This window comes from Glandiceps talaboti, chromosome 12 (assembly GCF_964340395.1).
Source record: "Glandiceps talaboti chromosome 12, keGlaTala1.1, whole genome shotgun sequence".
Taxonomy (NCBI): domain Eukaryota; kingdom Metazoa; phylum Hemichordata; class Enteropneusta; family Spengelidae; genus Glandiceps; species Glandiceps talaboti.
The window spans coordinates 17,739,265-17,764,532 of NC_135560.1; the positions used below are offsets into that span (position 1 = coordinate 17,739,265).

At 34.0% G+C, this 25,268-nt stretch overlaps 1 protein-coding gene across 5 annotated transcripts in view; it reads left to right on the forward strand.

Annotated features, from left to right (window-relative positions):
- The window catches only part of LOC144443572 (protein unc-13 homolog B-like), a 179,241-nt gene that overhangs the window by 78,759 nt on the left and 75,214 nt on the right, over window positions 1-25,268 (forward strand). For all 5 annotated transcript variants that reach the window (XM_078133104.1, XM_078133107.1, XM_078133109.1 and 2 more), the window contains 3 exons: window positions 1,044-1,243; window positions 1,915-2,621; window positions 7,351-7,534. In XM_078133104.1, the coding sequence (XP_077989230.1) occupies window positions 1,044-1,243; window positions 1,915-2,621; window positions 7,351-7,534 (1,091 nt within the window). The remainder of the gene's footprint in view (window positions 1-1,043; window positions 1,244-1,914; window positions 2,622-7,350; window positions 7,535-25,268) is intronic.

Consider the following 25,268-nt stretch of genomic DNA (forward strand, 5'->3'; position numbering starts at 1 on the left):
TTTAAACTTAGTTCTGACTTTAATACACCACCAGATTGCGCCAGGCCTAACCAAACACGATGAACTGAAATTGTTCACATTTTTCCTCTTCAAAATTTGGCTTAAGACTAGATTTGACTCTTTGAGTTGACATGAAGTGTCCAGTGTGAACCCCTTAACAGTGAGATTTTCTTTAGCTTGATACTTTATACATTAGGTAATCTCAAAGAGTGCTATGTGGTAACCAAACTCAGAGTTTGTAATTATCCACACATTACATTAAAATTAGATCAGCAAAAAAAAAAAGGATTCACTTTATCTTAATTACATTACATATTCATATGCATGTTAGTATAACATCAGTGTGCTATAGATGCTATACCTGCTACTTTTCTCCCTCTTCCCTTGATTTACTCAAATCTTGCATGAATCACTTGTTCATTGTTCATAAAGACTGTATTTTGTTAATGATCTCAGTAGCTGTTGTCTTATACTTATATCACTATGTAAGTTTTAATTATACCATGGAGTCAAGAAAATGAGATCTTGATATCCGGTTATAACAATGGTTACTAATTAGCAAGAGAGTTGAACCTTACTAGGTCTATTAGATGAACACCACGTTGTTGGCATACTTATAATGACATTCCTATTTTAGAATTGTTAATTAGTCAATTTTTCTAAACACTGACCCCTCATGGATATTAGGGTATCTCAAAAGGCTGCCATTGACTCAACTGCTTGACGCCCACACGGTTCAAGAATAGTTTCGGCAACAACACCTAATACTTCCTGCATACAGTGGAGTTGAACATTTTAAAGGAATGCTTTTTGTCTATGTTCGTCATTCTGACTTGAACTACAATTCACTGATATTACTACCCGATACAGTGAACTGGTTTTCGTAATTTTTTATCTTTTCATTCGGCGTTTCTTTTTTCTTCAAGTCATCCAGTCTCTGACATGCATGTAAAGCATGAAGTGAAAAATACATCAATTCTGTCTTGAAAACGATAACATAATTTCCATAATTTTATTATCTTGTCTTATATCTTCTACTAAAGCTGGTATGTCAGAGGATAGCGATTATACTAGTGACATCAATGCACCAACCCTCTCATACAACAGTCCCCAACACAACGCCAGTGCTCATCAATACGGACCCCACTATTCCCGAATGGATTCCTTCCAAGAAAGAGGCCATCTTCCTGATTCCATGGACTACCCTGATTATCCAGACTATGACTATCCAAGAGAACCAGAGGTATGTAGCAATCAGGTAGTCTAGAGGCTATCTGTGGCTTTGATGGCTTTCAATCATATTCCACATCTAGAGGAATGAGGAGCTTAGAAAAATTCCAAATTCAAACAAAACCACCCACACAACAATTAACATCAAGCTTGTGTTTATCAATAATAGAATTCTGTGTGTTCATTGCAAACAGTTACGTAATGTCCATATATGGTACATTTATCATATTAGGTCACTAATACACTGGTTTACATCATTCTAATAGTTGGTGGTTTACTCTTTGCATGAACATCTTTTGGTGGATGACTTCTGATTCCTTTACACATGTACTGACAGATCAGCCATTGTGGGCACGGCCTAATCTCCCAGATAAGCCTGGACCGATGACGTCATTTTAATCTACTGCATTTGCAGAAGGACTCCAAGCTATAGATAGCTTCTATAGTAGTAGTGGTCACAATGCATCTTGGGAACAGATTTCCCTGAAAGTTCTTAAAATCTTTCCAACCTTGCAATATGACAATTAACGCTGAGTCTATTTGAATATACAGGAAGTCTGTGTGAGGGCGCTATGAGAACACTTATGAATTACGAACTATTACAAGAATCAAGCAATTATATTTTTATCACAGTGTATTTATGTTAAAAATTTATTAATATACCATATGAATTATTTTATTTAGATGTATGATGAATATGGAGATCAAGGGGATTATTATGATCGGGATTATGGTGACAGAGATTATGATGACCGAGACTATGATAGAGATTATGACCGTGGGTATGATAGGGATTACTCAGATCGAGCCTATGTAGATAGAGATTATTCCGATAGGGATTATCCAGATCGGGTTTATCCAGATCGAATGTATCCAGACGACCGATATGATGATGATTATCCCGAGGATTATCAACCGGAGGATAATTATCGGCCAGAGGAGGATGATTTTTACGGGGATAGGGATTATTCCTCACCACCGAGACGCAGAGATGACTACAGCTCACACAGTTCCCCCCGCCACAGCTCTCCGCGTCATAGTTTCCAAGATCACTATTCCGACTCACCAAGAGGTAGCCATCGAGGTTCGCCAAGAAATAGCCGTCAGGAGGACTTTTTGTATGACTCACCTAGGGGGAGTCGAACTGACTCCCCTCTGCCATACAGGGGGGAGTATCTGGACTCGCCAAGAGGGAGCAGACATAGCTCTCCTCGGCCACCCCTTCATAGAGATGAATATGAGCTACCACGTGAAGGATCCATTATTAGTGAAAATGATCTACCCCTCGGGAGTACATATAGAGGTGGGCGGTCTAACAATGGAAGTGGAAGTCGACAATCATTACTTACTATGGAAGGGCTTGATAGCAGACAGTCACTTCCAACAGACAGGTAAGAGAACCATTTGTCAGGAACCAGTTTCTCTGAAAATCAACACCATTCAAGTCCACCTAAATTAATTGTGAAGCTTGTTCATTGTTCTTGAAGGTTAGTTTTGTTGCTGCCCGAGTGGTTAAACCACTTGCTGTTACCACTGTGGTTGGGGTTGGGGTTGGGGTTGGGGTTGGAACCCATTAAGGGTTGTCAGTGGCTGAGTGGTTAAACCACTTGCTCTTACCACTGTGGTTGGGGTTGGGGTTGGGGTTGGGGTTGGAACCCATTCAGGGTTGTTGATGGCTGAGTGGTTAAACCACTTGCCTCTTACCACTGCGGTTGGGGTTTGAACCCCATTCAGGGTTCATTTAAATTTACCACGCTGTAAGCAAGAAGAGTGTCGTTCAGTTTGACTCTACCGAACAAGGCAGGTTTTCCCTGGGTACTCCAGTTTCCTCCTGCACTAAAACTGCACCCATGAGGGATGACCCTCACTGGACTTCGTGGGAGATAAGTGTTTATATACTTATAGAACTGTCCGGTATAAATCAAGATTAGTGTTATTATTATTGAAAATAATACAAGAAAGTTGGGCTTCACATCTTGAATCCCCATTTCCCCAGTGTACAATGACCATTATCGAATACTAAAATGGCTTTATTTTGATATGATTTTGAATTCTGTTTTAAAAATTTAATTTTTCCCAGATGGTAACTGAGCATAATAATAAATACATATGAAATTCCAACATTGAGATTACCAGAACTTGTGTGATAGAGAAACAGAAGTATTTGTGTAAAGTATAAGCTGAGTTTTCAGGCTATATCTTCAATTTACTATCGAATGCCAGGTGAAAATAGCATTTACATTCATATACAATCATTTAGAGTCAACCCAAAATCATGTGCTGTGAAAACAAAAGAATCTGGTGACATTAGTTGAGGGCGCTGTTTCAAACTGATAGCACATGAAACTGAATCAAACCTGTACTGTTGTTTCCTTTCACTGGAATGTTGCCAGGATCACTTGCCCTAACATTAAAATTTGCTTAGGGACAATCGCACAATGTGACACCAAAGCTCACTAAGCAAACTTCTTTCGTTTAGGGGGTGGGTGTCTGGCGTCAATGCGAATACTGATGGTCATTTTCGTACTTCTAACCAAATTTTGACAGAAAACTTTCACGCCTTCAATGAAAACAGCTTTTGTATTTACTACTGAGATGTTGCTAAGTTGACAAAATTTTACTTCTAATTTGAGAAATGGTGCCGAGTTTCTGGTAGTATTTTAATGTGTTTACAATAATGTTTTTACATTACATCGATCTTAGCGGTTTGACTGCTACGGATCTCATTATAGTGTACATCATATATAGACGTTTGGTGTCACACTTGTGAGCGTTCGTGTAGGGGGAGGGGGGAGGGGTTTTTGACCTAAACAATGTTCGTTTGTTGAGCTTGTGCATCATTTTGTGATCATCCCTTACCTTGTTAGTATTTCACCAACTGAGTAGAGTTTCACCCATCACAAGACAAAAGCTCTTTCTAGGAAAAGAATTTCCTCATCTCAAAAGAAAACTACCAAATCTCAGTCTGGATAAAAGTATTTTGCCTTGATATTCTTCTCACTGTCACATTGTGTCACTGCAGTACATTTTGATTCATGCCAGGTGCCAAAAAAATAGTTTTCTGTTTAAGATTTTTTGAAAAAAATGTTTAGGTTTGGCGGCTTAAACTAAGGTCAGGCAGGATGTCCAAAAGACACATTTTTTTTATTTTGCCTAATTATGGTACATTCTATGGAAAACTGGCATATTTTTCCCAATTTCCATTTTAAGTTTTCTACCAAGGTTCCCACACTTCTATTTATAGTGTCTGCTGTAGGCTTTTTTTTTTTTTAAAATAATTTTTTAGCATCAAATGATAAAACGTGCAGTAACAAGTAATTTCTCAAGTCTTATCAGAACAGCAATACACTATAAATAGCGTGCTGAATGACACTGTACGATATCTCTATGACTGTAATGACTAATTAGACAGACTGAAGACATTGAGTCAGCCAATTAACAGCAGCATGGTGGGGGTCTGGGAACTGAAATAGGCAAAGTTAATGAGAATTTATTGTCATGGAAACTGTGTATTGGGAATAGCAGTTAGGGGACCCTATCTATTTTTCTCATCCTAAAATCGTGAAAATTACAGGATCGTTAAAAAAAAGAAGAGAAAAAGTGTATGTGTACATTTTTTTTATAATCCTATCTTTAATAATCTGGATGCCTCAGAAATGAAAATTAAAGTTAGAAGGAAACCATGAACAATTTGTTTTAATGAATGTCCCACATTTCGGTGATAAGTAACAATTTACACCGAGCTACATGCTTGTGTCGCCATTTTACCATCCACAAGGTTATACTTTCTCATTTGGCCACTGAGGGCACCATTTTTACAACTTTAACTGTAATTTTCAAGGAAACCATGAACAATTTGTTTTAATGAATGTCCCACATTTCGGTGATGAATAATAATTTTTACCTAGCTACATGCTTGTGTTGCCATTTTACCATCCACAAGGTTATACTTTCTCATCTGGCCACTGAGGGCGCCATTTTACTACCCAAACTGTGTATTTGTAAAGCCCAACACCACCAATATCTTACTTCATTCTGTGTGTCATAATTTTTGTGTGTATTTCAATTTGTTGCCTGTATGAGTACAGCAATGGCTAGAATTTCTTCTGACCATTTTTAAAAATGCACCTGAGTAGTTTTTGTCCATGGAAGTTGTGGATTCAAAGTTTGGCAATAAAGATTCAAACAAATTAAATGTTAAGAAAATGATGATTTTTTGAAAAATGAGTACATGGTTCATTTCTTATTCTTACTATTTACACATGGCCATCACACCAGTATACACTGCAGAGCGGTGTAGACTGGTAATTCAGCTAATCAGAATGATTGAATTGTACCATGTAAACAATGGGGTATTTTTTAATGGATAAAATAATTTTTAAAAATAGTGACATTTTATTGCAACGTAGGCTTTATAGTAGAGAGAATGCAAATTAAAATACATTTTAGTTGTCTCAAATTAACCCCAGCCATTTGCAATAAATATTTTTTATCACAGTGTTGTTTTGCAACTCCTCACAGGATGGATGACCCTGAAACTGACATAATTATTAAAAGTTAATGAGAAATAGATTCATAAAATTGCAGAGTGGGAATAATAATTATGCAGTTCTAGAAGATATATTGCTAGGTATAATGAAAAACAAAAGACCCATGCAAAGCTCCTAGTGTCAGTGACTGCTGAGCTGAGCTTAAGGTTTTGGTTGATTCTCTGCATCGTCTGTCTGTTGTCCATCATGTCATCTCTCGTTAGTCAACTTTTTCTATTTTCATCTTCTTCTGTGAAACTGGCTGTCAGATTAGTTGAACTTTTTCTAGACAACAACATCAAATGTTCAATTCGTTCATCTCCTGTACCATTTATGTAAAAAACAATATTTAAAAAAATGGCTCTATTTCGACTTCTAGGTCACTTGTATTGACGTGCAGTCATATAATAATTTTGTTGGTAACCACAGAGAATTAAAGTAAAAAGCTGTACTTGAAGTGCCCTTAATAACAAAATACTTGGAGGGAACATTAAAATACCTGAGGAACTCAGCTAGATTTTAGCTAATTTACAACCCTTAAGAAAAACACTGGTAGGGAGGAGCCCAGTAAAATAGCATAGAAACTAAGGTACATTTAACCCACCCTTAACAAATACACTGGTAGGAAACACTTAATACCTAGCCAACTCAGGTAGAATCTACTTAGACATACTAAACTACACTAAAAACCCATGGGTAATACCTGGAAGTTTAATCGGTGCCAATTTTTGTCAAGTTTTAATCTATTTCATAACGTAAACAAACAAGCTCATATTTGTCACATCAGATGATTGATCATTTTCTATGCTAGTTAATAGAGGCTGATAAATTTTCCGTGTTAAGACAACAATGTGTGGTGACATCTAATAATATTTTAATTATCAAATTATGACAAGTATTTGAACAATGTTGATGTGGTTGATCCCATTCTCTATGTTCATGTAGTCAGACCTTTGTTTGTTTACTCACCAAATTATTATCCACAGTGCAGTATTTTTGTTAAAGGTGTTAAAGGTGGTAAGTATTAGTAGATATAACTGTAATACCTGAGACTCTCAGATATTTAACAGGGTTCCCCACCAAAATAATAGTGCAAGGTATAGAAATTTGTGTACAATTTTACCTGCTTTCCCCACGTCTGTTATGAGAGAGTTGCTAAACCTCGGCAAAATGGTGACAACATATGATATTTTGTAAGTCTTAGAATAAGTGTTCGTGGACTTTGGGTGCAAAGTTATAGAAATGGATGGAAATTCCGACTTAAAAATGAATTCCAAATTTTTCACCAATGTCTCATGACCATCGTTACAGGTATTACAGAAAATATTATGACTTTGCGAGTTGGAATTTTCACATGTAAGCCTTCAGTATAATATTTGGCATGGATGTAGCATTCTTGGACTCTGGGTTCACCGTTCCATATTCAAATTTCTAGTCACAGAATCATAAAATTTTGGAAGTGAACCCAAATTTTTACTGACATTTCATTTAATTATCAGAATATCAGGTAGATCATATAGGATATATAACAGTTTCTTTGTACAAACAGTCCCAACGTTTCATCGAAAGATATTTTTCATTCTTTTTCCAGCCCCAAAAGTAGCCATTTAGGATCTTCAATCGACATGAGCCGTCAGAGTACAATAGAAGACGTGCGTCTAGAACCTCATGATCCCTATGACGATGATGATGTCATACCAGTTGATGAACAACCGTCCCCAGCTAGAGTTCGATGGATCAGTGCTTTCAATAAAGTTCGAATACACTTGGCTGAGGTAAGTAGGCTTTATACAGTATTAAAATTTCATTTTGGCACATTGCGTTACTTAGATTTTCATTTTCTGAGATGACACAATTTTTAGATTTTCATTTTGTGAAGTAACAAAATTATTTTGAATTATGCATGACTAACACTGTTAAATGATTATTAGAAATCCTGTTTCAGTTGTGAATGATACTTTTCTATATTTTTTGGCTCTGTTTTATCATTTTGCATGACTACTAGAAGTCATTAGAAGTCCTGTTTCAGTTGTAAATGATATTTATCTCCTCTTTGGCACTTTTTTATTATCTTCAATATGATTTTTTTGTCTTGACGCATAGTTTTTCTGCGAGAGAATGTTGAAAAGACAAAGTATGTGATTTGTTTGTAGTAAAACTGTTAAAATGCATGGTTTGTCGGGATCTGATATAATAGAATGAAATTTTAGTACAAGGAAAAGTAGATGTCTTTTCTCGAATATCATGTCTAAAATTATCTGTGTGTAGAGTCGTTGTGTTGTCACGATATTGGATGAAATAACTTCTATAAATAGAGATATGTACACAAATAGAAAGTGTTGTTCTTGCACTAAGTCTTGTAGTTTGGATAGTCTGTAGGTGGAAAATCATTGAAAATGAAACGTTTGAAAAACTTTACATGTTGGTGAAAATTATTTACAAAAGATATGACTCCAAGTCAAATCACAATTTTGGTGTGATTAATTTGCATGTTTGGTTTGGAAATCACATGTCAAATGATTGTTAAGTTTGGCCTCTGTTTAAGGACTGTCTGAGATTTGTTGGCTACCGTACCATTTGGAGAAAAATAGTTGATTGTAGTATGATTGTTAATTAACTGTGTCTGTTTTCGTTTTGTTTGACCTGGAAAGAGGCTTTTGGTGAGTACTTCTCACTTTCTGATAAGTGAGAGGCATGTACATTTGTACCATTCTGTGTATGTCTTTAAATATTGTACATTTCTTGTCATTAAGTTGATAGAAATTGAGGATCTCAAGATCATTTTTATCATGTTTTTGAATTATTAACTTTACATTTACTTGTAAGTATGAGTGAGTGAGTGTGTGTGTGTGTGTGTGTGTGTGTGTGTGTGTGTGTGTGTGTGTGTATGTGTGTGTCTGTGTGTGTATATATATATATGTATGTGTGTATGTTTTGGTCTTTGATACCCTGTGTGTGTGTGTGTGTGTGTGTGTGTGTGTGTGTGTGTGTGTACATGCGTGCGTGCGTTCGTGTGTTCATGCGTGTCATTTTGTGTTACCTATTTTGCGTCACTATATCTGTCATTTTTGTCTGTCTGTCTGTCTGTCTGTCTGTCTGTCTGTCTGTCTGTCTCTACACCCATTTATCCTTTTCTGTCACCATTTATTGTATTCCTTATGCAAAGAAAACAGTTGTACTTATCAATTGAATGTACCGGTACTACATGCCGCACAAATTAACATTGACACCCGACACACATAAACAAACATTTCCACACACGGACGGACACACAAAACAGTTTGTACTCTGAATGAATGAGGTAAAAAATTGTCTGTTATTGTCAGACACAGAGTTTATTTAGTTTTGTGCTGCCGATGACAACCACAGAAAGATAACAATGGTAAGCTATAGTCATTGTAAAACACTGTAGTTTGATTAGCAAATACCTATTGTCTTGGAAAGTGAAGACAAAATGACAAGATAAGAAAATGAGGACTTCAGTGTCCATGGCAACAAATATGGTGATGATGATGATGATGATGATGATGATGATGATGATGATGGTGGTGGTGTGAGGAGGAGGAGGCAGAAACAGACAAGAGTTGCGAACATGACAGAGAAGACAAAACAAAGACTGCCTTGAAGAAACAAATTTGAAGGTAAGATATGATGTTTTTACTTCATTTTAACCTGGCAAGATGGGTGAACAAATGTATCTGATCAGTATTATATCAAATTAAACCAGAAGACTGTCCAAAATGATAAAAAAAATCGTGTTTCCTCACCGGATAAGTCACAGTCAATATTGTTATATGAATGAATGGAAAAGACAAAAGGCATTCCTAGAAATGCTAATCAGAACTAGTTGGAGCTTTCTCATGTACGACAAGTGAATAGTGGTGAAATAGAGTAATGTGTATAGGTGGAAAGACAAAGTAAAAGACCTTTCTAGTAAATTATGCCCTCTAGTGGTGAAATAGAGTAATGATGTGTATAGATGGAGAGACAAAGCAAAAGACCTTTCTAATAAAGTATGTCCTTTAGTTTTGAAATAGAGCAGTTATGTTTATATGTGGCAAGATGAAATGTTAGATAGACCTATCCTGTAAATCACGCCCTCTGGTGGTTAAGTAGAGCAGTGACAAAGAAAGATGAAAAGCAAACTTGAAATCAATAAACCTTTCCAAAAACTCTTCTGCTACTGCTGTGATGAATCACAGCAGTCATGTATAAGCATGAAATAAAGTTGAAGACCTTTTATACAGTAAATCACTCCATCTTCTGAAACAGAAGAATAAAAAATGACACTGCACAGTAAAGGAGTTAAGAAAGGAGTTAAGTCCTTTAGTTAACAGAGCATATCAAAATCAAATGTCTGTCCCAAATAGTAGTCATAAATTGCGGATCAAGTTTAAACTGAGAGGTCTTTACACAACACCTACTACAACTCAAGATGCCATCTACAAGATTTACAACTGTATCATAATGCCTCCATTAGCACTACTTTATGATGTAATGGTCCATGATAACTTGTGTAAGTGGTTTTAAGTAGGGTTTGTGTCCAGAGGCCAAAACATTATCTCTACTAATTGTAGATTGAAGTCGTAAAAAGCCGAAGGATAAGATATGTCTAGAAAAACGGACCCTTAGTAGTTATCTCTGTAAGCCCGCCATCTGCATCAAATTCAGTAAAATCTGTATCTAAGTGAAGTTGTAATATCGAAGAGTATACAAAATCGTCAAAATTTGGACAGCGAGTAATTATTACAAGAATCATATACCGTAGTACATGCTGTTAACAAGGAAAAAGCTGTGTCTGGTTATTGGTTGGAAATTTCATGTTATGTCCTTTTGAAATAATAAAAAAGAAATTTGGGGTTCATCACCTTGTTGTCAAGGAATTCGACAATCTTTTATTTTCCCCATAGAGTTACTTACTGGATTCTTTGGCTCCATTAAATCTAATAAAAATGACTACATTATGACATCATTTCGATATCTGTTTTTAAACAAATTGTATGATGACCAGATATTTTTTTCTTTATTTAAACCGCATAGGTTGAAGTTTTTGTGAACAACAAAATTTTAAAGATTTTATGTCTAAGGAATTCTACGTATACTGTAAGATACATTGAGTTTATCTACCCTCACTAGTCTGCTCTATAGGGGTTGACTGATGAGGGTGCCCCATCATGGCATACCTTACACATTACATTCTACACTATTTTTCACATCCCTTGTAAGAATGACAATGTTGTCCAAATGAACGACAGCAGTTTGGGGGTTGAATAAATCTTGATCAGAGTAACCTATCCAATAAAGGATAATTGATAGACTGTCATTGATGTAGTACTTTCTCCCTGCAGCTCATAATACCACTATGGTGAAGGTCAATATTCATTGTTACTGCCATTAAAATACTGAACTTGAAAAATGCATCAATTAATTAACGTGTATGCATCAATTAATCAACCTCTTTCCTGTAATATATTCACCTGTATGCATTATTTAATCAATTTCAACTACAATGTAATTAATCACTTCAAAAAGTGCTTACACCTACTTTAGGTGTGTGTTTTGTTGATTTCAAGAATGATCCTGTTTAAAATATGACTTAATATTCCATGCATTCCTGTTGGTTATCCATAGATTTGAAATTATAGTCACTTTTGTGAATTCATTAAATATGTTATTTCTCTGTTTTCATGTAATAAACAAGGCTTTCTATCATGTATTAATTACTATCTTTATAAATGAAATACAGAAATACATAAAAAATGAACTACTTTAATCACCTATTAGGGTAGTTAAAGATATCATTAATGTGTTTAATTAATCTATTTGCATTAATTAATCAAGTTCTTCCCGTAATGTGGTAATCTGTGTGCATTAATTAGCCAAATGGTCATTCAGTGCGAATAGTAAACATCATCATTTCAAGTGTGTGTTTTAGATATAATGAAATATAGACAATGATGTCCTGTGAGATGAATTCAAAGCAAAGTCCTTGGCAAAGTCAGTTGAGGGTGTAAAACTAATCAGAACTTCAAGCCACTCTTTCTTCTTATAAACTGCAGATATTAGAAGATGACAGTGTTCATATCTGATGTATTTTGTAGAATGAATAAATTTGCCTAGCTCATATACCCTAACTACTTATGTACTTGTAGAAATAGCTATGAGAAATTCAAATGTGGTTCATTTCATAAGACTTTTTTTGTATTAGAGTATTTTTGAAGATAATATCAATATCAGGGTATTTCTTGGGTATCAAAGTCAAAAAGTGTGAACATTTTTATCATCTTGTAAATTTAGTTGTCAGATGCACCTTGTAACCTTTGACCTTCGTGTGAAAATCGAGTCATTTTTTGCCCATTACAGATGCCACATGAAAGTACAGTTAACTTAAAAGTGTCACAGTGGTTTATTTCTTTTCAATGTAATAATCAATTGACAGGTGACAGTTGACATAAATAATATAAAGTACTTTAATCAATCAAAATACCTCGTCAGTAGTTACCTAGGTAACAGTTACGTTTGCAAGTCTGTGAGTAAAAATGTTATCAAAGTCCAAAAATACAACATTCTATGAACAATGTTGCTGAATAAGGTTTAATTTGTACTGTGAATGTAATTTTGGGTTCTAGACTTTATATGCTTGCTTATTCATCAGAAACAATGGGTTTTTTTTTTTTTGCACCAAAATAAGTGAAAATGAATTACTTTCAGTGATAAAATGTGCATGACCATAGGTGATAAAGGCAGATTTATTTCAAATCAATACATTTACTTACAAAAGTGATGTGGCTATAAAATATTGTAGCCAAAAGTTGTTTACCTGCCAAAATAAAGTGAAGCCAAAAATATGTGTCTGCCAAAATACCAAGTTGACATGATTTTGAATTAAATTAGTAAAGACCTAAAAATACACCAATCTACTGTAGAATAAGATAATTTATTTTACTAAATGTGAAACTTTTCTTAGAGACCCCAAAATACCCCAATCTCTTGCTATTAAGATATTGTTATTAAAGTTTCCAAAATAAATCATTTGTTATTTTGTAGATAAAAAGAAAAGGAAATTGTGAGTTTTTAAGATTGATAGTAATAGGAAGTACAGTTATGAAGTTGATGACAGGAGTCAATTCACTGCTATGTTGTTCCAAATAAGAAATAAGAATCATACAGCTGCAAAAAGTGTTTACAAAAGATTCAGGAAAAAGACTAGGAAATTTGTCGACTCTTTTACTTGGAGTATGATGTTATCATTTATAATACTTGATGTTCACCTTTTTTTTGTTCAATTCACTCAATTCATGATGACAGTGAGACAGTAGAGCTCTTTCAAATTGGCCTGCTTAAGAGTATACCAGACTGCAAAGTGCAAACGGAAGGTTTAGACAAAAAGACTAAGTTTTGTCGATTCTTGTGTGGTAGCACCAGTTTTCACATCCAGCTTTTTAGTTCAGTTCACTCAATTCATGATACAAATGAGAAATGTAGAGATCTTTCCAATTAGTACGCTTAAAATACACCAGAGTTTAAAGTGCAAACAAAAGGTCCAGGAAAAACACTGAGTTTTTGTCAACTATTGCACTTGGATTGCAAAAGCATCGTCTATAAAGTATTTGACATGCAGAGGTCACTCAATTCATGATGAAAATGAGAAAAAGTAGAGCTCTTTCAAATTGGCCCGCTTAAAGTACGGCAGAGTGCAGGTGGAAGAAGCATTATTTGACATGCCCGGGGGCTATCACTCATCATTTAGAAATGACGTTTGATATTTGCATAGTTAATGAGGACCCTGATGTCTAAACATCATAATAGTGCTTTCAAGTCCACTCTAATGGTTACAGCAAATACATTCTTTTGATATTGATTTCTTTCAAAATAGATCACAGCGAGTCAAATTCACTTTGCACAATTCATTTCAGCTGCGAGTGTTGACAGAGGTGTCTATTAGGAGGTATTACGTGAAGGGTGTATGTATCGTCTGTCACGAGCTAAGTCATCCTTTTCATAAATCATTGTTATGTCTAGCAAGCAAACATCAATCTATCATTTATTGGTGATCACAGTGTGCCAGTTAAGGTGTGGACTCGTACGGTAAACATTTGGCTTCTGTATATTGTACTAGGACATTTAATCCTTAGCAGTTGATGGATTGAGAAAACAGGAAAGTGGTAAGTTGGATAAATCAGTGTAAACAGATTCTTTTGTTTAGATTTACCAGCAAATGATGTTTTTACATGTTATCTGTTTGTGAGCAGTGTTTATTTACCTGTAGTAAGAAGAGACTCGGTGCAAAATGGATACTTTCACAATTCCAGGGACGTTTTTTTGTATCCAATAAGCTTAAAAATCCATGGACTATTAACAAGATCAAGCTTTGCTATTATGGAATACCTTGCTTCTCTATTTATATTCACACCATACACTTTGTCAAATATTTTCTTGGTTTGACAGCATTTGTATCTGTTTGTCTTATGATTCAGACACGGTGTAATACTTTATGTTTGGCTTTCAAACCATAAATAAATTAATATTTCCTCATTAGATAATTGAAATTGTCTGTGTTGTTACAAAAAGCTCAAGGTTTCCAGCCCAAATCTAATATTTAGCGTTTTGGCAAAGTGACATTTATTGATTTCAATTATTATGCCGCTGGGTTCTAACACTTTGGAATTTTATCATTTCTTAGCATAGCATTGTCAAAGAATTGATATAGTAACACTGTATAATTTGATGTATCGATATTAACTCTAGATTAAATTTGATGATGAAAAATAACTGGCACTGCTTAGTTGTCAGACATGGGATTAAAATGTCTGATTAGCTGCTTTTAGTACTTGTGCTAATAATTTGATGTATTTGTTGACATTTTGGTAGGATTTGAATTTTGAGACTAGACTCATTAGAATCACAATTAATCTGATTTTTTGTGTAAAAATGAAGATTATGTGTCGTTTGTGTTGACAGCTAACCTTGAATGCAGGAGTGTGTAACAGTAGAGAGCTATTATGAAAATATACAAATATCGTGAACTCACTGAAAATCAATACTTATCCTCTTTGACGTAGATTGTCAAGGAGTGAGAAAAAATGACGTTTCAATTATTATCTGACCCATTTCTGACGTTATCCAAAGTAGCATTGTGAAGAGATCATGCAATTTGTTGCACACTTTGAAACAGCTATATAATTTCTCATGGGGCTGAAGTCTCCAGGTAAAATGGAAATCCTTGCAGTTATTGTTTTAATGGTCCTCTAGATGTGCAACCCAGATATGATTTTAAAAAGCCGCATGAAACAATATCTTCAATCATTGTTTTTAGTTTACAAAGGCAGCAAATATTTATTGAAATTAAATAACAGGTCAGATATTTTTCAAAAATTTATAATATGTACTACATTTTGATGTATATTCAAAGTTGTATAATTGTTGATGACGAAAAAACATCAATCTATTAAAAAATTCTTCTATTGTCGTAAACTTTGAACTTTGACCAGAATTTCATTACCTTTTGACAATAAAATGTAATATTTGAAATTTACAAATATTTGAATAATGCACAAGTTGTGAGAACAATACTGAAATGTAAATAAAAATTCTGAATTGATACTGTTGTCCTAAACTATGCCCTTCTAATGATATTTACTTTCATTATTAAAAAAATCATGACAATCGTGTTGATTGTAGCAAATCAGTCGACTGTGTAACGAAATATAGATTTGGAAAAAAAAATCAGACAAATTCCATGATTGTGTTAGGACCAGCTGTCTTTTTAGAAAAGTCTTACACTATACAAATTTAATGAAGGCTTGCTAACAGATTTGCAGGTATTAAATGAATATTTGTTGTCAGCTAAGTTGAGGGCAGCTTCAAATGGAAGGAAAAATTTGGCGGGAACTCAATGATTGTATGACGTACCTGCATAAAATATAGTTAAATATTTGATTGTGTTGATCCAACAAAACTGGCCAATGCTTCCTGCGAAGCAAGTGTAGACATGCAGGTATGAAAATATACACAGGAATTCAGCTTACTGTTTGACAGTAAGACAGCTTTGTGATTTGTTATGGAGCTGTATCTAAGGTAGGACTTTTTTTACTGCCTCGGAAACGGTTTTGAGCAATTTCCAAATTGCATTGTTGTGATCAGACATAATTTAGTTGAACTGTCGTATTGAAAGAGATAACCATATGTCAGCTGTTGCAATAACTCTGTGTGAAACTCTGTGGGTGGACCCAGGCTGCCAGCAAAGCAGACTGTACACAAAGATTCATCATGTTCATCTAACCCGTCAGTATGCTTCCATATTGCATATTAAGCATACTCATCTTTATCACTAATCACTTCTGACAAGGAAATTTTGTGACTCATCATCAGAGGTATGTTTAGTAATGATCTCTATAACAAACTTAATGACAAAATTGACAGAAAGCGTTGTGTAATATCATGATTAATGTACTATTATGATATTTATGATATAGCCAAAACACAAACTGTGCATAGCATGACGACAGTTTATAAAATAGACACAGGCTGATAGTTCAGTAACCAGTCAGTTTTCAGAGGTTTTCAGAACTTCGTGGGGACTTTTTTGCAGTTGGAACCTTTTTCTGCTTTGTATGTACAATTTTAGTACTTTGAGATGTTTAATTGCCTCACTAATAGTGGTTTTGTAGAGCAACTGAGAGAGACCTACCATATTGAAATGACTTGGCCTCATTTTCGTATGTTCACAACATAGGAAGAGTTATAAACAAAAGTATACAGTGCACAACACAAGGGCTGTGAATGTTTAGTCCTCAAAACAACTTATGAAATTTGAATACAAGAATGACAGACATGCAATTTGCATTAAAAAATACTAATCAGTAGATAATTTTGCACTCTGTGAATAAAATTTAGATATTGATTATATTGATTTTTACCATGTCCAGATATTTATTTTTAAATTATTTCGGGAAATATTCACAAAATTAAAAGGTAGAAACATCACAAGTCTGGTGCACTGTGTTTATGTACAGGAAGGCATTTTTAGCCAATAATTATTTTTAACATTATTTCCCCAGCAAAGTGAAAGTTGCCTTTTTTTGCAAAGTTTCTTTATTTATTTATTTATTAAACTCAGAAGTGTACTTTCATGAAAACTTATTGCATGTTGAGATACATGGACTCTAATAATTAAAGTTCAGTACCCAGTTCTCTTTTTTGGCCAAAAAATCTAGCCAACTTACTATTATAGTGTCTTATAGTGTTGTCAATTTTTCTCAATGATAGACACTACAAGAAATTGTAAATAAGATGTGTATGTAAAATGCCTGAATGATAGTTAAAAACACAGTAATGAACTTTGACCTGAAGAGGTGAAACTTTACCTGTACATAATTAGAGCCTTTTGGGAACTAAGTTGGGATTCAGGGAAAAGAACATGGGAGATTCGTGTCCATGAAATTTATTGACTTGTGAGTAGAAATTTTCATGACTAAACTAATTATTATTATTCTCTATAATATAAATGATGTGTGAGGACAAAAATATAGTAGAAAAGAAGTAGAGTCAAATGTCTGTTGTCCAAATAATTTTATGAAAATCTGATATTATAAATTGTGCTGTACTGCATTTCAAGATGATACTTTGTTGAAGTCATAAACACGATGCTGTAATACACTGTTATAAACCTCTGTCATAGACCATTATAAATTAATGACAATTACCAATTTTACAATGTAAATTAGCATAGAATAAGAATTCAATTTTTTTCATTGTAAAAATGATGATGAAGATGATGATGATGATGATGATGATGATGATGATGGTGGAATGATAATAATAATGGTAATAATACTCTATTGACATTGAAAAGAATAGTTCTGTATTATAAAATCCTGGTCACAAGAAAGCAAAATATTGTTTATGAATATATAGATATGGTTTAATTTTGATAAGATTTTGACCTCTATTTGACCTCAAAACTTGTGTTAAGCCCTGATTTTTCCATGATTTTAAGTGCAAATGGGTTTCACTTTTCATGAATGAACAGCAAAAATTCAAAAGCATTCTGAAAATATTTCATTCAAATGATGCTGAAACTCGATAGTATTTTTAAAATGGCAGCAACACACAATGTGAGTAGTCCAAAACATAATTGACTACTTCTACCTGCCATATTGTGCTAGCTTTCCATAAAGACATTACATTACATTACACACAGAGATCAGATTTAAAAGTGCATACATTCATGGGCATTAATATCTTACCTATCTGAAAACTTCGCTTTATAGCATTAGCTATACCTTCCTTCTAATATTGAATTCCAAGGTACATTCTATGTTATTCTATGTTTAACAGAATAATCATAGTTGGTGAAGGTCAATGGCTATAAGAGCAGAACGTATTTGTTGTTGATCCATTACAAGTTTTCATACACTGGATAGTTTTTCCCTTTAGATTTCGTGGCAGCGGTAAACAAAACAAGTCACGTCGCTTTGTCTTCAAGTGCGAATAATTCAGCATATAGTGTCAGCCTGATCAATAATTGTGGTACACACATGGCATTTAATAGGTCTATCTCTGTAAATGTTTGTGTTGAAAATTGATACAACACTCACTTATCTAGGATGTTGTCCAACACACCTCGTACTGAGTGTCAATTTATCTTGTAAATTGCCATAGTAGTGTTGTTTCCCTCACGGAAAGTTAATACTGTTGTATAATATTAGAGTATGTCTGGGTATTTGTAGGTTTGCCTTCCTTTTAGTATTATCTTGAGAAAATGAAATACTTCACGTAAAGTGTTTATCACCAATTGGATTAGATATGTACTTGAAAAATCATGCCAGTGATTCACCACTTCTGAGAATTTATAAAATATTAAAATATGAGAGAATTTGGAGTGTGACATACATGACAAAATGGCAGAAACATATTTAAATGCATGCCCATGTAACAAATCACCAGTGCAGGCTATATCGATTTCAACCTATCAGATTGACCTTGTGAGTCGTGCTACATACACAAAATCGTGACATTGTCGTGATGACTTTGTACGCTCGTGCCGAGTCATAATGATTTACATGACTTTGCCAACAGAACTAGTATAAAACGATCTTTCTTATTGGCCAATAAGTAGCCCAGTGACTTGGCTATCGACTTGAAAACATCATTCGCTGTAGAGCCATGTTGTCAAGTCAGATGGCCAATAAGATGACTATATTTGGCCATGTGAGGGCATGCTGCATACATGAAATTCATACCAGTGTCTTCAGGGGTTTCAAAAATATTAAAATAAATCCCTGGATAATTCAAAATTCTGATAATTATATACCTGTCCTTGTGGACTATACAATGCATAGTTTCTGTACGTCATGTGTATAGCATTTTAAATCCTCTTGTGACTAGCTGTCTCCCCTACGGTCTCCAATGGTGATATCTTTGCAGTGACCCGTCGCCATCAGGTCTGACTTGTTACCCTAAATACTGCAGGACATATTATGAAGATAAAATTTGGCTGAAAATGATAGAGTTCACCCTTTGATAATACACGATAAATCATTTACGGTTCAGGAAATAGATGAGGCTCATGGAATGGATTTAAATATTGCGTGCCATTAAAACGTTCCAATTATTCACAGTAAAATTATATGAACATTTTCTCTTTTGTGTTTGTTTGAATGCCATAAAAATAAATTACAATAAATGTATGAAAAAAATACTAAAGTTGATTTATACTTTTGTACTTTGGCATTCTTCATGCATCGCGTGTCTGAAATATTAGTTTTTGTTTTTTTAGTCTCGGACAACAATGAAACTATAAGTTAGCTGAATACTCACAATCGTTAAAAATGAATTACGTGATTGTGTTTGCACCATCTGCGAGTTTAGGTGGGGGTGTGGAATTCAGGAAATGATGGTGCCATATCGAAAACACACAATCGCATTTCAGTTTAGCAATTTCGTGTAGCAACATGAAGGCCCAATTAATTCTCATATGTCATGCATGCTCTGTATTGCTGAATCGTTGCCCTGGCAACGTATTCTGGTAGTCGTTCTTATATTTTCTAACCAAGGAAATTTCAATCAGGTGAATTGACATGAAAGGAAGAGATTATGATAATTGTAGAATGAGAATGCGATTTTACCCTCATTGTTGAAATCTGTAAATGTACTCTACAATGATAGAATTTGAAAGTATTAGCAGCTGTTACCTCTTATCGTGTGAAATTTCCACAATAAGAAAAAACTAATGAATAAATTTATGCTATTGTCGTGGAAGTTTTAGGAATAAATGTTACAGAAGAGCATTATAAAATGCACATCGCCATACAAAACTGATCCAGAAATAGCATTTTAATATGTCAGCAAGTACAGGAAGTTGCATGTATTTTCTACTTTTGAGAAACCTGTTGTATGTTTGAGAAAAAAAATGCTGATGAAAGATACATCTGTTAGTATAGATAAGCCGATCCTTGTTTCATCCATGAGCAAAGATGAAAGGGATTTTCTCACTCTTTCATCATTTTTATCTCTCTCTTATGCTATGGTTTTGATTCATTGAGTTTCAATATCAATGTGACATCAAATCCACTGAGTAAATTACTTCCAACAGAATTCCTCACTCAAATACAGAATACCTTGCTCAAATATGAAACTCCTTTCCGCTGATCTCTATCAGTACGATGCATCTAAAAAGATACAATCTGTAACAACAGGAAGAGTGTGAGTAATAACTGAAAGGAAAGTACTTCAAAAAAGATGTAATCAACAGATATTATTGAATGTAAAATAAATATCATTTCAAGTAATTTTTCATGTTGCATGATAATTATGAAATAATCAAAAGAAAAATATAGAGAGTGTTGATATTTTAGTTGAGACAGTTCAGCCACATTTTTGTAACTGAAGTCGTCCTTTTTGGCTTTACAAAATGCACAAAATGATTTTGGAAAATCGATGTTGATACAGCATGATAAATGTGGATGAGTATCCAAATGATTTAGTGATGTTTGAAAAAAAATCTGTTCGTGAACAATTTTGCCAAAATGTTCATGGTATATCTAAAATTTAAACACCTGCTGATAGATCTAACACTTACTATACTATACATAATTCATGTTTTCATGTTTTAACAGTTGCCGTGATATAAAAAATATTTCAAATTTCAACATAATTTGCAACCACTAAAGACAACTAAGTTACAGATTATGTTTCTTTATAGCTAAAGAAATACTCATAATAATGAGTACATTATCTACTTAACAGAACCTTTTATATACCAGTGGAGAAATAGAAATATGCAAAGAAGGCAGTACAGTACATTTACTATATATTTCTCTTGAATTTTCAAATTACCCCAAAAAAGAGGTGACAAAATAAGTACTCTGTACATTAATCTGAACTTTTCCGCTAAAAAATAGCTTCCAAGGCATTCGAATTCAGCCTTTAGGCAATTTCAATGAAAATACCAAATTAATGATATTTTAGTCAAAGATGAGTGTTCTGTGCTCAGCTCAGGTAAAATAATTGAACCCAGCATGAGATCTTAGCAGTGGTACTTATAAAAATAACTGACATGCTGACATTCAACAATTGTTCTATACTTTTCTCAACATGTTTGTTGAATTAATTGGATAAAAAGGGACATCCTGTCCACACTGTGTAGTCAGATGGGATCAATGTTGTTCTAGTCCGATTCAATCAATGTCTTTGCATCTCAGTGGTTGTAGCTCTTTATAATTTGTATTGATTTGTCCTGCCGCAACATTGAACTGACTGTGACAAGGTGAACGTTAAGGTTAGTTGCGTTAAGGTTACCAATTTTCCTTCTACACCTGCGCACAGATGAGCCTGCTATCAACAAAATTGAACTCAACAGTGCATAGGTTGCCGCTATGTAAGGGAAATACTCTGTTTATTCATATTTGATAAGAACTTGATTTCTAATCATGGGTGTGACTAGTACCACTGATGAAACATATCTCTCTTTATTTCGTATTTTGACTTTAAAGCTGAACTAAGCGTAACTTGAATGTGATTTTTTGATGAGACGAGCAACAGATATATATTCACTGAAAATTGTTAAAATACCAATAATTGGACATTATACATGTTAATTAGAGGTCGATTTTATCTATGAGTAGAAGAGCAATAGGCTGAAATCATTAATGGCTGATTTTTGGGTGCAGACCCAAACATCAATTTAATTGAAATTCTCATATCATATTATGTGTACAGCTATATAAATATGATAAACCACAGGTGAGTAAATACTGTTCAGGTGTACAATGTTATGAATGAGTTATAATTTCTAATGAAACATTTTCAAAAAATGTTCCAGTCGCATCTAATGCAGCTTTAATTTACATTGTTGATGAGTTATAACATTGATATTAAACAATATGCTGCAAAATGGTAGTCTTAATTTTGAAAATGGTTTTGAAAAAATATCTGTAAAATATAACTTTGACTTTGATTTCTTGAAGAAAGTATCGAAGATATGAAACCATTTTCATTTTCAATGTATGTCATTGAAAAGAAATATCTTATGACATGAAATTATCTTCATTTATATCATTTTGAGTTTTAGAAAAGATATGTGCAAAATGAAACAATTTTCATATTCAGCTATTTTTAATCTACAAATTTGAAAACCCCCACACTATATCTCCAATCCCATGCTGTATAAATGACAACAGTGCCAAATATGATTTTACTAGAGTTCTGAAACATTGAGAAAGTACGGGAAAGGAAAAGAAAACTTAAAAAGATTTTGTGTAATTCTAGACATTGTGTATGTTGATTCTATGGTGATCTGACATGATGTGATGTGGTGTGGTGTGGTGTGGTGTGAAGTAACATTACCATATGTGGCATGTTGTGGTATAGTGTGACGTGATATATGGTACATTCATTGGTATTTAATATGCATGCAACCAGGGGTGAACAAATCATTTTGTGAACTGGTGGTCCCCGGACCAGTGCCTTAAAAAATCCAATGTCCTCTGAAAGAATTAGTGGTCCCAGGTCCCGCTAATGTGAAACAGTAAATCTTACCTATGAATCTTTATATTCAGACGACTTTTTAACACAGTTATTAACAGTAAGGTACTGGTCCGATGGACCAGAAAAGGTAAAATTTGTGTGATCCGCCCCAAAAAATCGCTAGTTCCAGACCCAGGACCAGTGGATTTGATCACCCCTGCGCAAGTTATGAAAGTGCTGTGATGCTGTACAAACAACTTGCAACAAATGACCAAATGACCATTTATGAGAATTTATCCAAATTTGTTCAATTTTCCATATTTTATTCCATGTTTGTTGTCAAATATGTTTCTATACCGTGTTATGAACTAAAGAGCAAGTCAGAAGTGATGAAGATTATAGGAAGGAAACTTATACTCAAACCCGTGGGCAGAATCTTGCAGTATTAAAAAAACATGCAACCAACTCCTACACAGGAAATTAGATGTACTATGCTAGAGATTTGATGTAACCAAAGAATTTGGGGTGTGTATACTTCTCAACATAAACCACCTTTAAGTCTAAGTCAAGGTAAAAGCATCGTGTCATAGTTCTTGTTTTCAAAGCAGATAGTATTTTGTTGAAAGATAAAGTTCAGTTTTGGAAATATCAGAGATAAATGAATTGGCTGTCTGTCAACATATTACTATCTGTATAGCTCATATTTTATTCATAGGAGTTCTACTCCTGAGATGGGAGGAAATTTGTACTTGTTTTTCTCATACTTATCCGTGGGGTTAGACATCATTCAAATTTAAACCCAGTCATGGATTGATTTTGTTTTCCATTTTTTTACTGTGCAACTAGAGAAAGTTAGTTTGATATTCAACAGGCATACAATAAGTGGGCAGGTGTAATCATTAAAGGACAATACACATATTGTTAATTGGAATCAAAAACTGAAATCTAAACTCAAGAATGAAATTTTGTAATTTATTTTTTTAAATTGACATTTTAGTTTAAATTGATATTTTACAATGATAGAGCAGATGTACAGGTGCTGTCATCAATTTAATGAATACATTAATTTATGAAAATGTTGTGATATATAGAAACTGTATGGTCAGATAGAACCTCAGATATTGATTTGATGAGTAGAGAACTCAATTCAACTCTGCTCAATATTGTTCCGAATTGTATATTAATGAATCAATAAATCTGATTATGTCATGTAACCATGGTAATAGTAATTACATAATTTGCTCTTTGCATTTGAGATTAATTGACTAGACTGTAAAGCAACAGATGTATGCATCAGGAATATACTCCCCAATATTTAGAAATAAAAAATAATTGTGCCTCTGGTGGAATTTTCATCGATGAAGCATAAAATTTAGGATTTTACTTTATACCAGTAATTGTGTATTCTATTACCTATCTGTATAGTTTATCTTGGTAGTATTACTTTTCAAAGTATGAGAACTCTTCAAGAGACAAGGTAAACAAAGGTAAACAGTGTATGTCAAGGAATAATGTCATATGTGATGAATGCTCGATGATGCAGATCGACAATAACAAAACTCCAACTAATATGACTTTTTGTTCTTTTCAATTTTCACCTGTTGAAGCCTATATAAACCCTTTAAGAAACCATTCAGTTCTTCCTAATTGTTAAACTGAATATTTCCTGTCTACTTGATATCCTCAATGTATCTTTTAGCTTCCAACAAGTGTAGCCGACATACAGGGACTGTAGCATTACTGTTTAACATAAACCAAACACTTTGCTTCTTTCTGATGTCAGTTTTAATACCACAAAACAGTAGTACAATGTACCATTCACCGATAGTGATGTGTATGTGTATGTGGAGGTGGGGATGGGGGTGGGTGGTGGGTGGGAATTAAGATGTGATTATGTTTATTTTACATGTGTATGGAGGAGGGGGGCTATACATGTAGATGTGTGGCTGTGTTAAATTTATGTGGATATGTGGTGAATGTATGGGTGTGGGCATGTGGGTTTGGCGTGTATGTATGTATGTATGTATGTATGTATGTATGTATGTATGTATGTACGTACGTACTTACGTATGTATGTACGTACGTACGTAGGTACGTACGTATCTATCTAGTATCTATACATATACATATATATATATTTATATGATATGCATGCATTCATGTACATATACCTAATATAAAATATATACAGCTATGTATAATGTACATGTGACCTACATTAACTAATTGTAAGTCCTGTGAATGTTTCCTAATGTAATCAAGCATTAACAGGACTTTGTTCATTCAACACACAGATTAAAGCCAAATTTCTATCAACACCCGTGCTTCCTTAGCTCTATCAACCATAATTTCATTATTCAAAAACAAAATCTTTCATGAATTCTCCTAAATTGAATCTGACATTTGCTGCTAGCAATGATAATCATATTATTAGAGACATCGTTGATATATTAGTGTTAGGATAGGATAAACTTGTTCTACATATAGCTGTATATGTGTTTCATAAATACCTTGTTGTAAGCCCCAGGCTGTGTGTGTCCT